At 34.1% G+C, this 20480-nt stretch overlaps 1 protein-coding gene across 3 annotated transcripts in view; it reads left to right on the top strand.

Moving 5' to 3' along the window:
• The window catches only part of LOC121315738 (adhesion G protein-coupled receptor B3-like), a 213302-nt gene that overhangs the window by 161067 nt on the left and 31755 nt on the right, over positions 1-20480 (top strand). For all 3 annotated transcript variants that reach the window (XM_041250105.1, XM_041250104.1, XM_041250103.1), the window contains 3 exons: positions 4510-4636; positions 6997-7100; positions 7226-7328. In XM_041250105.1, the coding sequence (XP_041106039.1) occupies positions 4510-4636; positions 6997-7100; positions 7226-7328 (334 nt within the window). The remainder of the gene's footprint in view (positions 1-4509; positions 4637-6996; positions 7101-7225; positions 7329-20480) is intronic.

Here is a 20480-nt window from a genome sequence, read left to right as displayed (position 1 = left end):
ATGAGTTAAGGTTTCCCTTTTAATGTTTTTAATGGCTTGCAAAAGTATTCAGACCCCTGACCAATTCTCTCATATTACCGAATTACAAATGGTACATTGAAATTTCGTTCTGTTCGATATTTTATTTTTAAACACTGAAACTCAGAATCAATTATTGTAAGGTGACATTGGTTTTATGTTGGGAAATATTTTTAAGAAAAATAAAAGACTGAAATTAGACTGAAAAAGTATTCAACCCCTGTGCTGTGGAAGCTCCCAGTTTGCACCGATGAAAGAATTTGCCCTAACGAGGACACAATTACCTTACCATTGGCCTCCACCTGTGAACCATTAAAGTTGCTGTCACATTTTCTGGATAAAAACCCCACTGTTGAAGGATCATTGGTAAGGCTGTGAATCTGAAGGAAAATGAAGACCAAAGAGCATTCTACAGAAGTTAGAGATAAAGTAATACAAATGCATAGATTAGGGAAAGGGTACAAAATAATATCCAAGTGTTTGGATATCCCAGTGAGCACAGCTTGATCAATAATCAAGAAGTGGAAGCTGCATCACACCACCCAGGCACTGCCAAGAAAAGGCCGTCCCTCAAAGCTCAACGCTCAAACAAGAAGGAGACTTGTGAGAGAAGCCACAGAGGCCAACAATCACTTTAAAGGAGCTACAGAGTTCAGTGGCTGGGAGTGGAGTAATGGTGCACCAGTCAACCATATGAAGAGCTCTGCATAACACCGGCCTGTATGGGAGGGTGGCAAGAAAGAAGCCGTTACTCAAAAAGTACCATCTGAAAGCACGTCTGGACTTTGCCAGAAAGCATGAGAGTGACCCAGCTGCGATGTGAGAAAAGGTTTTGTGGTCAGATGAGACCAAGATAGAGCTTTTTGGCCAAAACTAACCTAACATTGCCCATGCCTCAAGACACACCATCCCTACAATGAAATATGGTGGTGGCAGCATCATGCAGTAAGATGCTTCTGATCAGCAGGGACTGGGCATCTTGTTACAATTGAAGGAAGAATGGAAGGAGCAAAATACAGTAAAATACTGCAAGAAAATCTGCTTCAGTCTGCTAAAAAACTGAAGCTTGGGAGGAAATTCACCTTTCAACAGGACAAGGATCCCAAGCACAAGGTCAAAGCAACATTGGAGTGGCTCAAGAACAAAAAGGTTAATGTCCTACAGTGGCTCAGTCAAAGTCCTGATCTCAATCCCATTGAGAATCTGTGGCACTATTTGAAAATTGCGGTCCACAAGCGTCGTCCAACCAACCTGAACAACTTGGAGCAAATCTGCCAAGAAGAATTGGCCAAAATCACTCCGACACTGTGTACAAAGCTGGTACATACTTACCACAAAAGACTTAAAGCTGTTATTGCAGCGAAAGGTGGCTCTACCAAATATTAATGTGTGGGGGTTGAATAATTATGCAAGCAAGATATTTCAGTTTTTCTATTTTTCTTAAAAATATTCCCAACATAAAACCAATGTCACCTTACAATAATTGATTTTGAGTTTAAGTGTTTTAAAATAAAATATCGAACACAACGTAATTTCAATGTACCATTTGTAAGGCACTGTATATGTGTGTGCGTGTATATATATATATATATATATATATATATATATATATATATATATATATATATATATATATATATATTATATGTGTGATCGGCCAATGCAAGTGTTTTTTTGGAACTGACAGACGACTGAAATCCCACTTTACGTCAGCTAAACAGGTTTTTTGGCAGCAATGTGGGTGTTTTGCAGCCGCAAACCACTTTGCATGTATTCTTACATCAGCTCCTAAATGTAAATATTAATAAAAAATTAATACATATTCTACATTGTAATTACTGTGCAATTAAGTGAATATAAAATGAAATACAAGAGCACCAGTTGTGGACATAAGCAATGCTCAACAATGCCTCTGTCTCCTGGACTTCACTAAGCAAATGTATTATACATAAAGCCTTTATCTCTCGGAAGTCCTCCCTGCATAACTGCCATTTATCAACATATGAGTCAGCGCATACTGGGCAGAACTCATTTGAGTATCCAGCAGATTACTGTTGTGTGGCTGCCACAATCATCTGGCTTTATTTGAGTTGTAAATATTGGCCTGTGATATATTTGCAGGCCATCCTTTAGAGCAGAAGAAAACAGATACACATTTAGGGATTTTTATTTTGTTTTCCCATTTACAGCTTTGTAGTTCTTTTCTCCCATGTTACAGCAGTAGGCATCATACTGCTTAAGTGTACACATAGCATCCGTTTTTATTAAGCATTCTTGATTACCTTGGAAAATGCTTTTCTGTTGCCTTATCAACGTATTTTAACAACTAGTGTGAATTGAAATGCTATTGGGAGGGTTAGCGTCTCATAATGAAGACAATATGCATACAATTGGACAAAATGCATATCCATAACACTTTGTACTTGATGAGAAAACGAAAATAAATGTGTGTTATTTTATTTGTTTTTCTTAAAAAAAAAATCAGGTTGCATGTACCAACTTACACTTATTGCTTGTTTTCTGTGTTGACAGTTCAGTCATTTTAATAAGTAATAAGAAAGAACAGATAAAGATGAAAAGGTCACCATATCTGTTATCATGGCAGAGGTTGGTTTGAATAATTAACTGTGTCATTTATAACAATCGGAGTATGGCATGCTAGAACAGAGGTGTTTGTTTCCAGTTCATTGTGCATAAATCTATCTATCTATCTATCTATCTATCTATCTATCTATCTATCTATCTATCTATCTATCTATCTATCTATATATATATATATATATATATATATATATATATATATATATATATATATATATATATATATATATATATATATATATATATATATATATATGACCAAAATATCTGTCTTATTATCTGATTATTCGTCAGAAATAATAGACTAATAAGCAGTTTTATACTGGAGTTATAATAACGTGTTAGGTGACTGAAGAAAATGCAGTATATTATGCAAAATAATCTAATAGAAAGCACTCAGAATCAATTGATTGTTCATTGTTCAGTATTTAGAATTTTAGCTAAAATCTGTGTCAGTCTTTTATTTATTGATTAAGTGATTGCAGTTTTCTTTTTATGTTGTCCTGCCATAAAAGCTTGCATTTCACCATTGAAAAATGGTTGACTGTAATGTAAAGTGGAGATGAACAATACACAGTTTGATAGTACTTAAGTTAAAATTATCACCATCAAGTAATTTTAATAGTGGTATAGTACAATTCTAATAATATATTATATATATATATACAATATAAATCTATATATATATATATATATATATATATATATATATATATATATATATATATATATTCGATGTACATGACTGTCTGACAGATATAGACTGATAGATGGATAGATATAATATTTATAATTATAGTGAATCCTAGTTCAGACAGAATACAGGTTTTTAGAAGCAAAAAAGGCTGCTCAGTTTAATGTATTACTTATTTTGGAAAATTATAATCCAATATTAAAGTCTGAATAGCACAAGGTGGAGATTATCTATTAACCTAACTCAAACACATTTTCTCTGTGGGATTTAAAGGGGGAAAACATGTTTGTGCAATAAGTAGAATAAACCTATTTTTCTTTAATTCTGTTTTTGCAAAAGAAAAGAAAATATATGCTGGGCTGGTACCATCATCGCTATTGCAGTGGGGTGGAATATAGTTATGTTCTGCCGTGGTATCTCTGGTATCAAAAGTGACAGAAACGAAACATGTACAGCTAAAGCAAAATAAATAAATAAATAAATAACAGATGAAAATATTTCTGGCTATTTTCAAGTATTGGATAAAAAACAAAACAAAAACAAAACAAACAAAAACAACAACAACAACAAAAAAAACATTGGTGCCTTGGTTGTGTTGCACTGTTACAGAAACCCTCCCCTCCACTGTAGTCCCTGCAAAAGGAATAGAGTATCCATCTGATGCTGTCCGTTTCCAGGGTGAAATTTTCCCTCAGGAAGCATCCAAAGGCTGTTAATTAGAAAGGCAAGGGGGAAAAAAAAGATCAACCAAAAGAAACGGCAGGGTGGGCTTAAAAAATTAACAACAGTACATCAAATGTAATATACAGAAGTGTTTGTTTAGTTTGAATCGATAAATAATGGCATAACAAACATTTTATTTCAATAATCTTTAGATGCTTTTAAATATACTGTTGTTATTTCAGGAAATAGGTAGGTGTTACTAAGATGAGGACGCTGTACAGAGGAATTTAATCAATCAGAACCACCGGCTCTGGACAGCTCCTTTTTTTCTCGCATCGGTTAAAACGTTTTTCTCTCTCTTTTTTTCCCCCCTGTAAATATTAGTGTCTTAATTGCGTGCTGTAATTAAACAAAACAAACAAATAAAAACAGTAGGTGAAATTATATTACGGATTTAAATTCTGGCTGCTGTTGGAAACTAATTGTTTAATCGAGCTTCTCTCTGATTTGATTCATTCTGCCTTTTCTTGCAGGAACGATTCTTGGGGATTCTGGTCCACCAAGGGATGTAAAACTGTGCTTACCGATGCATCCCATACAAAATGCTTATGTGATCGTGTATCTACCTTCGCCATTTTGGCTCAGCAACCAAGAGAAACAGTAAGTAGCATAAGGTTAAAAAAATGCTATTGTGATATGAAAGCGATAACCTGCAGTCCACAGCGTTCTTTAATACTGTTCCAGTTAAATGCAAATGGTAGGGTTAACTAATGCTACATTTATGGAATTCTAATGTGCATAGTGTCTCACAGCAATTTTGGAAAATTAAGTTCCAACTGTGATATGTTCTGTTTCTGATTGTAGATATTGCTTTGATGTGTATGATACGGTAGCACGGTTGTTTTAAATATGCCTCACAAATAAGGTTATCTCTGCATTCTCAGAGCCAGTGGGAATTGTAAGAAGTGCATGTGGAATAGTGTATTTCAGAATGTATAGAATTATATAATGTTTTGTGTGTTTAGTAAATTCTAAAGATCTTGTTGCATCAGAGTTGTGATGATAATATGTGTAACTACACAGATGTGGTTTATATGTTTGTTATTTGATTGCATGCAAAAAAGGGCAAATGGGTCTTTTGCATAACAACATAAATCAGAAAAAGGGCTGTGCCATGCATATGATTGAATACCAGTTATAGGCAAGGGCATAGGTAGAGGTCTGATACTGTATGCCACAGGGTAAATCATTTACTTGCAAAATGTTCAGATTAAAAGTAAGGTGTTTTTTTTTTGTTTATTTGGTTTTGTTTTGCTTTTTTTTTTTTTTTTTTACTACAGAAAGCCCTTTTTAATAATTAATTGAAAATAGCATATATAATATTTATATATATATATATAATATATATATATATATATATATATATATATATATATATATATATATATATATACACATACATATATATATATATATATATATATATATATATATATATATATATATATATATATATATATATATATATATATATATATATATATATATATATGTGTGTGTGTGTGTGTGTGTGAGTGTATGTGTGTGTGTGTGTGTGACATATATATATATATATATATATATATATATATATATATATATATATATATTGTAACGTATGTATGTATACAACAATCAGGTAAATAAACAATATATTTGTTTAACATTGATTGATTGATTGATTGATTTTTTTAATGTATTCGTGTTTTTGTAATTGCACCATCTTCTTATATTGTGAGGCCCTGGATCACAGTCTGATCCATTTAGGATCTAGCTGGTCTAAACATTCAGGGTTATAATTTAAAGCAAGCCTGTAGTTTAATATATAAGACCTACTAAAGGCTAAAAGTAAATGATTATTTTATAGCATGAGATGTAAGTCGGCAGAGGAGTAAACATAAAAGGTTCAATTATACAGTATAAAAAGTAATGTTGTGCAATCATAGGTTCAATTATACAGTATAAAAAGTAATGTTGTGCAATCATACTTAATACTATTTAAGTGGTCTATCTAATAATTTACACTTCTTAGAGTAAGAAGATGAATGTGTAGCATCAGTCATTATTTTACTTGCACATTGTACACTGTAAACTCCATAAAGCTATTCACTGGATTTGGAAAATGATTTTGTATAAGCCATAAAAAAAAACAGTTAAAATGGGTCTTAAAGATCAATCAAAGATTAATTAATTTTGCACAGTTTGATTTGCTGGAAATGCTCAGATTCACTTTGTGGTCTGCACAAGATGACATCTCTTATAAAAGTAAGAGACACCTTACAGTACATAACATATTAATTTACAATATAATCCCATCAATGATTACAGAAGTACAGTACTGGTAAGAATTGCAAAGTGAATTACTGCAAAGTAATATTATCAGCATTTCTTTCTGAAAGAAGTAAAACCCCCATTAAGGTGACAAAGCAGGAATTTAATTTAAAAAGGGCTTTTGAGTATTCTTATGTTGTTTGTCTCAAGTTTTGAGGGGTATATAGTGCCATTTTTTAAAAGTCTTAGCAATTTCGCTTTGTATACTTACTTAACAGACATATTTAAAATGAGTTTACACGAACTGTACTTTGGTCAAAGTTTTGATTTTGATAAGTATGTGCACGTATGTAAAGAAAATAATATCACAGGAACATTTGTTTCAAGTTGTCAATGATTTGTTTTTAAGTGTAGCGAACTTGGCGATTACAAATTACATTACAAAATATGATTAATATTTATTGTTTGTCATGCTGTACACTACACTTAAAAATATACTTCTAAATACACACACTTTTATTGGTACCAGTATGTGGCATGACAAGATCGCCCAATGACTGGCACAGTAAGAGTTACAGAGTTTCAGTATTACCACTTCATTATTGATGGTGTTTCAAGTTATAGATGGGTAACCTTGTACCTGCAGCTTTATTCCTAATTTTGTCACTTGGTAATAGGGTAACATTCTCTGTATTGTATTTATTTTACAGAGCATGGAGTACTCAGGCGTTCCTTCAGTTACATTAATAGTAGGCTGTGGCCTGTCTTGTCTGGCGTTGATCATCCTCACAGTGGTGTATGCAGTGCTATGGAGGTCAGTACTCTTTTAATTGTGTAAGCATATACAGTATGTTTCATTCTGCAAATCCTCTATAATATTGATTGTTGGGGGGGGGGGGTGATTCTGTTTGCTAATTTACTTTTCTTATCTTGTTTCAGGTATATAAGATCAGAAAGATCAATAATATTAATAAACTTCTGCTTGTCAATCGTCTGCTCAAATATCCTAATACTGGTTGGACAGACCCAAACACAAAATCCGGTAATTTGTTTAAAAATACATTAACTTTTTCCAAAATGTTCATATTGTGTGTCATGTTTTCTATCATAAAATGTCATTAAAAAAGAAACTGTAATTACAGTTTCTGCTATTTATTAGAAATTACTAGCCATGTATTTGTTTGTAAAACATTTTTTTTATTCTTCATTTTATACCTTATCCAGTAATTCCATGACCAGATTTATCTCCACCAAGCACACATAATCTTTAACCTGTTGCCTAAAAGTCACTTGAAAAAGAATCTCAATAGAAAATTAAAAAATGCATCTGTTGTGGTGGCTCGTCCAGTAAAGGCACTTGAGTGGGTGAGTGCATGGTAAGTGCATAGGAAGTCAAACGATCAGGAGCTGGCTAGTTCAAATTCTGGTTGTGCTGAGTTTCTGATCTTGGCTAAGGGCTCACAGGCAGCACTGCATTGTCCTGGCAGACTTCCCAGTTTAGTGGCTTTGTAACATCAGTTTCTTAGACTCAGTTGGTAAAAAGAGACACTTCACAGTGTGGTGAGGTGACATTGAATTTGGACATTCTGAATTAGTTATAACATTGATTACAATAATGATGATAAAAAATCGTAAAATCCCCCTTGTTTGAGCTTCATAATTGGTTGTCTGGTGAATTATTTTGTGAGGCCCATGGATGTGAAATGTAATCTGCAATGTGTCCACCAGTTGTCTTGCTCATCTTTAAAAAAAAAAAAATCTTTAGCAGCCCCTTCCCCAGTCCACACTTTAAAGGGGGAAAAAGCAGTGGCATTTAGATGAACTAAGGCTTAGTCATAAGTGTTTCAGTGCATTGAAAGAAGAACATCCTTTCATAGTTCAAACTAAAGTGGCACTTTCTGATTTAAAGTTTTATGTAAGGCTGCATATTTGTTTCCTTTTTTTTTATTATAAGAACCACTTATTTTCCCCCTGTAGTATATACTTGACAAATGTAAGTATCTTGTCCCATAAGCCTCTATGTGGTTAAGATTTATTCCTGTGTACTGGGTTTAGCTCATTCTTGAAAAATAGTTGGAATTATAATTAAATGCCCTTATTACACGTCAAATGATTAAATGTGTTTTGTGGAAGCATCACAGTGATTTGACAGTTGCTTTAAGAATGGATTGAGCTGCCTTGTCAGAAATATAGCTGGTCATTGGAACTAATTCTTGTCATATTAGGTTTTAAGTGTCTCTCCCTGCCTCCGTAAGTGTCCGCGAAGACAACTGCTCCATTAAATGCCAGTAGAATCCCTTGGTGTGAATCACTACTATAAAGAATAGCTCAGCCCCTTTTGGTGTGACAGCACATATTCTGACTGTCCAGTGACATATTCATTCAGAAGCTATTCAAGTAGTTAGAGGTTTTAAAAAAAAAGGGGGATGAAAAACCTCTGATTATATTTGGAATTTTACAATATATAGTGATAAAGTGTACTTTATATAGAATATCGTACAGTACATACAGAATATCGTACTTCTGTACGAAACGCTGACATACTCACCACAAGAGGTCAGAGCAGCTGCTAATAATATATACATAATAATTATATATATAGTGTAGTATGTGTGTCGTGCTATGTGGGTGCTATTGTGGGTGATAAGAGGTATTATATAGCCGTAGAGTTTAGTATATATAATAAAAGGTATAGGGTGCTTATATATATAATATATTATATATATATATATATATGTGTGTGTGTGTGTGTGTGTGTGTGTTGTGTGTGTGTGATAAGGGTTATAGAAGGCATTTCTCACCTTAATTTGTTTGGTTAAGTGTTTTTTGAACAGGTGTGCTGTTGCTTTCCTGTGTACATAAAACATGTATATTGTGCCTAAAAATCACTCTCTTTTAAGGGGTTGTAATTTACTTTTTGATGCTAAGGGTTTATACATAATGCACAGCTGTTGCAATTATAGAAGTAAAATGTGCATTTTCTGCAAGTATTTTTTAAAGGGGTGATTTTGTCTTAAAGGCATGTATATACACATATGCACCTTAAAAGAGGACTATTTTATATCCTCAATGTCCTTTGAAAGCTACATATGTCCACATGTTGTGTGTATACTTATATTCTGTGGTTTATTGTGTACTACATTGGATAACCCATCTAAAACATATTGGGAGATCCCTAGGCTTGTATAGTATCAGAGGAATTATTATTTATTAAAATAAGTAACAAGCACATGTAACACTCGTGCTGGAACATAGAGGTAGGGCTCTTTAAGTGTAATTAGAATAGCATGAGATTTCTACATCATTGAGCTGCAATTAAGTTCAAGATTACGTCTGCTGTGGTAATATATCAAAGAAAGCTAAACAGCAATCCTTACCCTTTCCAAGCTCTTTGGGCTATAGGAAAGGACACAAGAAAACATGCTGCTGCCCAATACAGTACATGTAAAAAGAACGGGGATGCTGGGAAATAAGATACACCATGTAACAGAATGGGACCATCAAGATTCAATAAAAGCTTGATTATCTTATAGATATGTACAGACAATAGTAGCATAGTTTAAGGCCGAGGGCCAGATTTAACTGGCTGGGTTAATATTTGTCTTCATCCACAACTTTTTAACCAAAGTCACTTTTTTCTGGTAGGCATTTCTTCCAGTTGTGTTCAGTGAGGTGACACCACATGACACTAAGATGTGGGTACTAAATACAGTTGTCAATTTTAAATTGCACAGCATTTAAATGACAAAGACAAAATGAAAAGCTCTGAGAGTCCAGTGCAGTTCATCTCAGTTGTGTAAGTGCAGTGTATTTATACAATTTATACAAACCCAGACTTGGCCTAGTGATTTGAAAACTAGATCACAGTACACATAACTCTCTCTGTGTTGTCTTTTTTCTACCTGTAAATTTCTTTATTATGCCCCAGCACTAACTTATTGAGTGCCTCTCAATGTTCAATATAGTGCTGACTGCCGTTGTCTTGATTTAATTTTCCTTGTTTTAAATAGGCTCCTTTCACCATCCTCACCTGCCTTTAAAATATATATATATATATATATATATATATATATATATATATATATATATATATATATATATATATAGATAGATAGATAGATAGATAGATAGATAGATAGATAGATAGATAGATAGATAGATATCGGTACTTTGATGTTGCCCAGTCATTTTTCCTTCCCTCTGTTGCTGCATAACCATAAAGAATGTAAGGCCTACATATGTACAGTATATATCAGTATATAGTATATAACAGTATATAGCAGAACCTCATTTATCCACACCCCATTCATCTGTGACTTCAATTTTCCGCAGCTTCCTGATGAGTTTTATCTCTGAAATACAGTACATTATTGTCAATGTAGACTTACTGCCCACGGTACACACACAAACACAAACAAATAACGACGCATGCATCAGTCTAAAACCAGTGGAGTAAGAGGAACCTATTAGATGAAAACTGCCCCATAGAAGGATATTACCACCTCTGTGCTTGACAGTAGGTACAGTGTTCTTTTCTTTCTACGCCTCACCAGACTTTCCCCAAACGTATTGACTTTCAGAGTGATGAAATAGCTTGAGTTTTGTTTCATCACTCCTCAAAACCATTGACCATAACTCATATCCATCATTCAAATAGTGTTTTGCAAACTTTAAGCACATTTTGACATTTTCCTAAGAGTGGCTTTTCCCTTGGCCTTCGACCATTGAGACCTTCACCATGCAATACTCGTTCTATGATTGAAATGGAAGAAGGTTTTATTAACCTTTCTCACAATTCATCTACTTGTTCTTGGTGAAAGAACCTTCTTTCTTCCAGAATGAGGGAGCATTGTGACAGTACCATGAGTACTTCTTGATAATAGAAATAATAGTTGGAATTGGGATACTCAAATGCTTGGAAATCTTCTTGTATCCTTCTCCAGCTTTATGACAATAAATAATTTTCTGCCTAAGGTCTTCAGAGAGCTCTTACTTTTTCCCATATTGACCTACCGGTAATGACATCAATCATCCTATGCCTAACACTTTTATACTCTCTAAGAATGATCACCTACAATCCAGCATTTTCTAGACTTTTCTAGAATTAGGTTATGCATTATCATATTGAAATTTCTAGCATCTTGTAGAAAATACTATCATATCATCAAAGGGTATGAATATTTTTGAATTAGCATTTTTGGAGTTTTGCAAAATAATTGCTGAAATAAATAGTAGACATTGATTTCTTGTAACTTTTTCAGCCTGAATATATTTCTTTGGGAATGATATCATATTACAGTTAGCTATAATGTTAAATTACTATTCTATTAGTTATTCTGTATCTTTACTGTTTATCTATATATTCAAAGCAATAATAGTATAGGGTGCTGTTACATATTTTCACCCACCCAAGGTCAGAACGATGAGGAAGTCTACTTGTGGGCAGCCACTCTGACCTCTCATGGATATCAGCTTTTGTTGTACAGCACCCTGTATGATATTGTATTTATCTCAGTAGCTGAGCAATGTTCTTTCCTTACCTGCAGGTGTGTAATACTCCTCATCACCAGACTCCCATACATTGCATTGTAATGATTGTCAAATAAGATACCTGCCAGTGGTTGTATATTACAGATATTAACCCCCTTATTAGATAATGGTGGCTTGACATCTTGAGAGGACAGCTTGAAAGAGTTGTTTCTATTGATACAATAGAAATTTAATTGAACAAGCAAATATACATGTCTATACATTTTGTTTTGGTTCTTGCTAAGGGTTTTAACACAGAAATTGAACGTAATTCTTCACTATCACCTTATTCATGATCTGACCTTTGTCAGTAACAGCATGTTGTGTGAAAAGATCCTGACCAAGGCATAGGCAAAGGTTGGGTTGATATGGCTTCAAGCTGATCATCGGTGTCTGGAAAAAATGTTAACTCTGTTTGACTGTTGCAGCCTCAAAGACACCTTGGGTTTTTATGTTAAATATTAAACAGGTCACCAGCTGGTGAAAAAAAGTGTCAGTGTATAATAGTGATGTGGGCACTGAAGGCTAGATAATGCCAATTTTATTATGTGTTCTATTACAACAAAGCTGATCTGTCATCGGGAATCCTGAAGCTGTAGCATGTGCTTTTAGACTCATGACGAAGTGTTGCTACTAGCCGAGAAAACTAGAATAGTGCTGAAAATAAATTGTTCCATATAGGAATATGAAGATCAAATAAGTGGTGTTGCAAAAAATTTTGATTTATTGCCTTTTTAGCCTTTAATTAGAGCCTGTATTATTTCCTTGACCAGTATTAAACTGAACCAAAATTCTTACTCAAATACATACAAACTATACTTTTTCTCTAGGTGGTTAATATGGCTAAATGCTTTTACTTTTTGTGAAGGTTAAAGTTGTGTTTTGGACTGGGAAGGATGTCTTTAATTTTACAATAATTATAATAGAGGCAGCAGGTATGTGCCTGATAAGATTAACACATTGTTCAAAGCTAATTATCATACTAAAGTGGATTTTATGTTTGTTTGTTTTATAGCTCCAATTACACCGTGTAACAAATTATTTTATTTTTTTTGTTCCTGGGTAGTAAGTGTTATTTCCTAATTGCTTATGCCTCAAAAGTATAGAAAATGGCTATTATTTCCCACAAACTTTTCTTTTGTGACCAGGCCAGTGATATTTCAAAATATCACTATTTCCAATGGGAAAACGGGCAAATTTGTGTCTTTTCGTTCACATAAATTCAGAAAAAAACAACATATGAATCCAAATTAACATGTATTTATACTAAAGTAATACAAAAATGACTACAAAAGATTTAGAAGTGAGTAGTTTTTCGAGAGTAAATTTACAGTATAATCGTTACATAGTGTTATTGTTGTCTGTGTCAATTGATATTGTTACAAGACCAAAGGACTGGTGAATGCAGAACTCCTACCTGTTCTGTTATTATCTTACCATTTAACTATGTTCTGCAATCAAGTTAGTGAACGTATATTGCTATTTTGCTATATATCACATATTTTCCTCCCTGTAAGCATTTTTAGTTTGTGATGAGCATGTTTACTTGTGGATGAGCAGAAATGTAGCCAGAAAGCTCTTCACTTTCAATGCTCTTGACATTGTATCCAGAACTATTTTTTTTCGTTCCCTTATCACACTTCGTTGTGAGTTATTGTTGGCTGACAGGCCTGCCATGTTTACATTTTTAATCTACCAGAAGGCTTTACCCACTGGCACCCAAGGCATTGTGGGAGTTCATGCAGAGCAGGATGTGACAGTTTCCTTTTTTCAGCATGAAAATACCCTTGTTTTTCAAACATAGTTACTTTATTTGAAATGTCAATGTGCAAATAATTGTGCATTATTGTGTTATTTACATTTACAGAAAAGGCCAGTAATATTTGGATACCAGCAGGATGATTAGCAGGTCATATTATCTTAAATGGATTTGGAACAGATATTGGGCTGTGATCTTGATTTTGTAACACACTGGTGCTGTTGTGATGTCTAAAATGGATTGCCAATGCTATTATATATTATTATTCAAGCTCATGCTTGAGCACCTCACTGTCTGTGCACTATAATATCATTACTGAAAATGCTGTAATTGAGGTTAACACTTGAACAGTCTGTAATCCATACATTGTAGTACCTTTAGTCAAATTCCGTTCAGAGACACTAACATGGCACACAGCCCTACCCCATGTGGGTCTAGCTCAGGGGTTCTCAAACTCTGTCCTGGGGACCCACTGTCTGCTGGTTTTCATTCCAACCAAGCTCTCAATTACTTAACTAGACCCTTAATTGATCTGATAATTTGCTTAGTTAGACATTTTTAATTGTTTCCAACTATTAAGTTGCAGTTTCAAGTTAGCTATAACATTTTATAAGTAACTTGAACTGCAACTGTTTAAGAGCAGAACATTAGTAAAACAAACAAAAATAAAAAAGGGGTCTAATTAAGCCAATTATCAGTACAATTAAGAGTGTAGTTAAGTGATTGAGAGTTCGGTTGGAATGAAAATCAGCAGACTCAGGGGGTCCTAAGGACCAAGTTTGAGAACCCCTGGTCTAGCTCTATTTCACTTTGGAGGTAGTAACATTTTTAACATTCAGTGCTACATTGAAGTACTGTATAATCATATGCCTTTGCAATGCTGGGCTTCCTAGAACCTGGTGTTATTGTTTGCACTGCACATATTCTATCTCTAGGCTTAGAGCAATATGCTCTGCAAGATTCCATGGCAGAAATGTATCTTTAAGATACTGGGGTCTATTCAGCAGATCTGCATTCTGCTACTGTTTCAGTTAAATTAGGACCAAACATGTAGACTGTTCTATTTAGGTTTTTAGTTATTCAGGTTTGAACAAGATTTCAGAGCTTGAAGAGGATGCAGATATGGAGAAAGATAACAGAATTGCCTGGATTCTGTACAGTAAAACATTGGCAAAGGCAAACTGAATCCACTTTAAAACCAACATCCCAGTGCTGTCCCTGTGTTCATCTAGATATAAAAAAAACACCTAATGTAACATCATTCACATTTTTGCAGAGTACAATAGAAATCCAAATTAATAGTCTTCTGTACTTTATTGTTCCTGATACTGATATTCCAATACTGAAACTAAATGTCTCCTACAGTGGTCTTAAGATTGACATGTTGATCCATTATAATTGGTTTTGGCAAAGATGGTGACTGTAAGGGTTATTAAGGGTTATTATTCAAAATAAATTATATATATATATATATATATATATATATATATATATATATATATATATATATATATATATATATATATATATATATATATATATAAAAGTTTATAAAACAAACCCTTAGTTTGTTTTTGTGTTTACAAGTTCTTATATTTATTATATTATTATTATTTATTATTATTATTATTATTATTATTATTATTATTTTAATTTATTTATTTATTTATTTCTTAGCAGATGCCCCTATCCAGGGCGACTTACAGCTGCATACAAAATAAAATACGTATTATATTACAGTACAATTAAGAGCAAGATACAAAATACAATATAGTCCTAATAAGAGCAAATACAAAACACAGAGCAGATAAGAGTGCTGATAGTTATGTCAGGGTTAGATACGAGTGCAAACGAAATACAAAATACTACAGATTGGATTAAGTGCATGATTAAATACAGTTAAATAGGGAGCAGATAAGTGCAAGTTAAAATGCATTAGAGGCAGAGTGCTATATTGTCCAGAAGGGAAGAGTTTTACAGGTGTTGTGTGGAGAGGTGTGTCTTGAGGAGGCACCGGAAGGTGGTCAAAGACTGGGCAGGTGATGCGAGTAAATCCAGGAGGAGAGAGCAGACAGACAGGTAGAGATACGGGAGGGGATGGGAGAAGATCTGAGCATCATCAGCATAGAAATGGTAAAATAATCAATAGGATGTGATGAGGGGGCCCAGGAAGCAGGTGCAGAGAGAGAACAGGAGAAGACCCAAGATTGATCCTTGGGGGACTCCTGTTGAGAGAGGGTGAGGTGTGGGGGTTGAGCCTGGTAGGTTATCTGGTAGGTGTGGTCGTAGAGGTAGGAGGAAAACCAGGCCAGAGCAGTGCCAGAGATTCCCATGTCAGCGAGAGAGGATAGGAGAACGGGTAGAATTTAGCGAGTAAGTGACAGACAGGAGAGCAGTTTCAGTGAAGTGAGCAGAGCGGAAACCAGATTGGAGCGAGGATGTTGGGGTTGGAGCAGGAGATGGTGGGGAGGTAGGGAGAGGTGATAAAGAGTTTGCGGATATCAGACATTTTAGAGGAGAAAAAAGAGGCAAAGTTGTCAGAGGAGATAGAGGAAGGAGGAGGAGGGGAGGAGGGTTGAGGAGGGAGGAGAAGGTAGAGAGTAGTTTCCGGGGGTTGATAGTGGAGGTTTGGATAATAGATTGGAAATAGGAGTGTTTAGCAGAGGAAAGAATAGAAGAGAATGAGGAGAGGAGGGAGCTGTCGAGGTCTACGGCAGCAGGGAATTTGGTTCTCTTCCATTTCTTTTCAGCAAAGCGCAGTTTGGTTCTTGCTGAGTGGAGCACAGAGGAGAGCCAGGGTTGGGGAGGGGAGGGGCGGGCTGGTCGGGAGGTTAGGAGACAGAGGGAGTCGATGGAGGAGGTGAGGGAGTAGAAGAGGGTGGAGGTAGCAGTCTTCAGAGAGTTGGGAGAAGGCGTCGATAGGGGGAGGCGAGAGAGAGGGGTGGAGACAAGGACGGGGAGAGAGAGCAGAGGTTACGGAGGGAGGTGACAGTGGGGGTAGGTGGTGTATGGAGAGGGGAGAGACAAGGAGATGAAATAGTGATCACAGATGTCCAAAGGGGTGACAGAGAGAGTGAGGGGCAGCAGAGTTAACAGAGAGTGACAGAGGAGACAGAAAAGAGTAAGGAGAGAGGAGAAGACCAGTCTCACCTCCCCTCCCAGTGAGACGCGAAGTATGGGACAGGACGTGGAGAGAGGACAGGGCAGCAGGAGTTAGTGTTATCAGGAGAGAGCCAGGTTTCAGTGAGATAAAGGAAATCAAGAGATAGGTGAGAGGAAAAGGCAGAGATTAAATCAGCTTTGTTAGCAGAAGAGTGACAAGCCTTAGCCTACCGGTAAGTTACTCTAGAGCCCAGCAGTTTACACCATTGTACAATCCAAATACATTTAGAAAGACAACACTTCTGGAGGGTCTAACACTACCAGAGTAAAACTATTTTGGGACAGTTTGTAAGCTCTTTTTTTTTCACTGTGTATTTTGTTGTAATTTTTTTGCTATGAACAAATCTAGATGTTACATCTCCAAGGGTTGTTCTTTATAAATATTTAAAATACATCACTGTGAAACATCAAGTTGAGTTTTATGTATGAAATACAAGTGCAAAAATATAGCTGTATTTTTTGGTATTATTTATTTTAAGTGTGCAGTCATTTGAGTTTTACCAAAAAAAAATTCAATTCCAATTGAACTATTTCACCAAACAGTTGCCATGTATAGCACTCCATGTGTATGTAGCAGCATATTCCACAGCATAGCAGATCTTATAATACAAGATGACAGTTATTTAAAGCTAATTGTAAATGTAGCAATCCTGTAACAAAAAAGATCGCTATTACAAGTCAAGAGGGGATACAAAGAACCTCACGAGTGCTAATCATCAGCCAGAGAGGACTGGGAAAGAAGTATCGTTTTACATAAAGAAGTGTCATTTTGCATATGGATTCCACTACCTAAATGCTCTGTAGCTCTGTATTATTTCTATGTTGTTTACCCCCAAGGGTGATTTATTGTCCCCCTTATTAACGTCACTAAGTACAGTAAAAATACAGCTACTATAGAGGTTTTGAAAGGCTGCTGTTTGAATCATCATCATTAAAATAAACCCTTAATTCTTACTATATATATATATATATATATTATATATATATATATATATATATATATATATATATATATATATTATATATATATATATATATATATAAGACATATCTAGTCCAGTGCACAACAGGTCACAAGACTGTATCGTATCGTGCATTAAGATGTGATAGCTGGATTGCTTCTAGTTAAAAATGTGTCTTTCTCTATTAGGAAAAATAATCACCATTATATGTTATTGCAACAGCAGAACTAAACTCTTAGCATTTTTTTTTATTTCTGTCTATACCCCATGGAGATTTTTAAACTAGGAATTTTATTAGGTGTAAGCCACTTAACCATAACATTTCCTGATTCCTATTAAACATTATATTTCCTCCTTTAAGTACAGTGCATCAATTACCTGCTTAAAAATTAAGAAAAACACTTTGAATACTGAGAAGGTGTTCTCAATAAATACTACATGGCATAAAATCGAATTAAATATGAGTTTAAAAATCTCCTTTGGGGCATCAAATTCTTAAGTGCCTTCATCTCATAGAATACATTACTTAGACACTGCTGTCTTGATAATTGAAATCCAAGGCTGATCAACAACACAGGAAGTCTAACTAATACTTTCTCCACGACAGGGGTATTACCTATATTTAAATGCTTGCTTTTCAATAAAACTCAGCACATCATTAAATTAATTAAGCCAATTTGTCGCTTAAAAAAAAGTAAAACCCCATTTTGTCTGCGAAATTAGGATTGTAGGACGTTATTGTTGTTTTAATTTAGCTTTTGCTGACTGCACATTAATCCCACTGTAAGTTCTTGACAAATGTTTTGATGCAGAAATGCCATTTATAAGCGCAGCGTAGTACAAATATGAATGTTTTCAATGGGCATACAATGATATGTTTAGCATTGTCTTTGCATTACAGGGTGCTTGAGTGAACACTTTCGCTAGCAGTTATCCCGAAAGTAGAGCTGCACTTACAATAATTAAGGCTGTATTTTATTGACAGTTATCATGAATGTCATGATTTCCTTTAAATGTACTCACTGCCATGTAATATGTAGTTTCCAGTGAAAATTACCATTTCTGAAAGAATAGTGTAAATATAAATATTTTGTATCACTTAAAAATAAATACAGCACATGTTTACCTTATTGATGCCCTACCTGTCACACTGCATTTAGGATCCTGGCAGCCAGTTTACGTTTCTTCTGGTAAATGATTGAACACCCTGCATAAAGCTGCATGATTTCTTTAAAATGTCTTTAATGAAAAAGACAGCAGCTGCCTCAAAGATCGGAAATATTTCTGCTAATGATCAATTTTTCTAGTACAAGAACAGGACATTGTTCACATGTTTGTTGTTATTTTTACATTTATTTATGTTTTCATTTTGTTTGATAATTCACTGGTGGTGAATATAGAATGTCTTTAAAAGATAGACACAAAAAAAAAGAAATATTATTCAATTTCGCATTTACTATTTTTCAAGTAACCATTTTAATATTTATGAACATTTGTTTTGTAATAACTAGAGAAAATATATTTTTTCTACTTTAATAAACATTATGTTGAATTGTGAAAGATCTTGAAGTGCATATTTTAAGACTGTGAAATGTCGTGAAATAAGCTATTTATTACAGTGAAACAAATACAACCCTAACAATAAGCATTGGATTTATCAAATAAGCTGATATTTTAAAGCACTACCATAAGAAATACACCTTTGGAAGGTAATTTACTTTGATATATTCCATTGTGGGAACAGCATTAACAGCACAAAGTTTAATAATCATGTAGAAAATGGTTATTGCTCTTTGGTTAACATGTTGAAAGGTATGATTAAAGAAAGAAAAGAATCAAATCAAAGATGGCTTACAGTATATGTTTTCTTGGGTAGTTCAGAACTCCACTAAGCTTTGTACAAAAAAAAAAAAAAAAAGTAGTTGGTTCTTTAAAAGAATGCAGCATTTCTCAGTTTTCTTAAACCAGGACATTGCTGGTGAACAACAGCAAGAGAGGACGATGCCATCAAATATTTTGTTTCCTAAGGAATGAGATCAGAGTTTAACAGTCTTTAGAAAATCTGATGTTTTATATAATACTGGCTAGAGTAGCAAAAATATCACATATTGCATTGTATATTGCATTGAATGCTTGTATGAAGAGTGCTATATAAGTGAGGTTTGAATTGTATTATTATTATTATTATTATTATTATTATTATTATTATTATTATTATTATTATTATTATTATTATTATTCAAAAAACAACCCAGCATAAAAATAATTAAAAAAAAGAAACTGTTGTCCTATTTTTGGATTAATATTGTTGACCCTTCGTTATAATTCTATATTTACACAGAATTATACAGAAAAAAACAACTGCTAAATCACAATGGAGTCAGTTTATTGCTCACCTTCATACATTTCACTGTATATTTTCTTAACAGTTTGTTTTAAAAGGGTATCCTTTACTGATGTTTTTCATTGCCGTTTAAAAAAAAAAAGTATTCTCTTTTTTAATAACTTAATAAATAAAAGAAATCATTCATTGAGTAATGGCTGTATTCTCCTTAATTGTAAATACTATTATAATATTATACTTTTAGTACTTTGCTCCATAATGCAGTTATATGACTAACTTACTTTCTATGTAAAATCTGACTGCACTCATAGCGTTGCATGCGCTTGAGTGTGTTATTAAAATGGTGCCGCAATGGATTCATTATGGTGTGCTAAGAGAGTCAAAACAGTGGAGTGTGATTATCACACTTTACAAAAATGTATCTCCTATGAAATGAAC

Source organism: Polyodon spathula, chromosome 5 (genome assembly GCF_017654505.1).
Source record: "Polyodon spathula isolate WHYD16114869_AA chromosome 5, ASM1765450v1, whole genome shotgun sequence".
Taxonomy (NCBI): Eukaryota; Metazoa; Chordata; class Actinopteri; order Acipenseriformes; family Polyodontidae; genus Polyodon; species Polyodon spathula.
The sequence above is the reverse complement of the archived record's forward strand: the minus strand, read 5'-3'. Positions and strand labels throughout refer to the sequence as shown.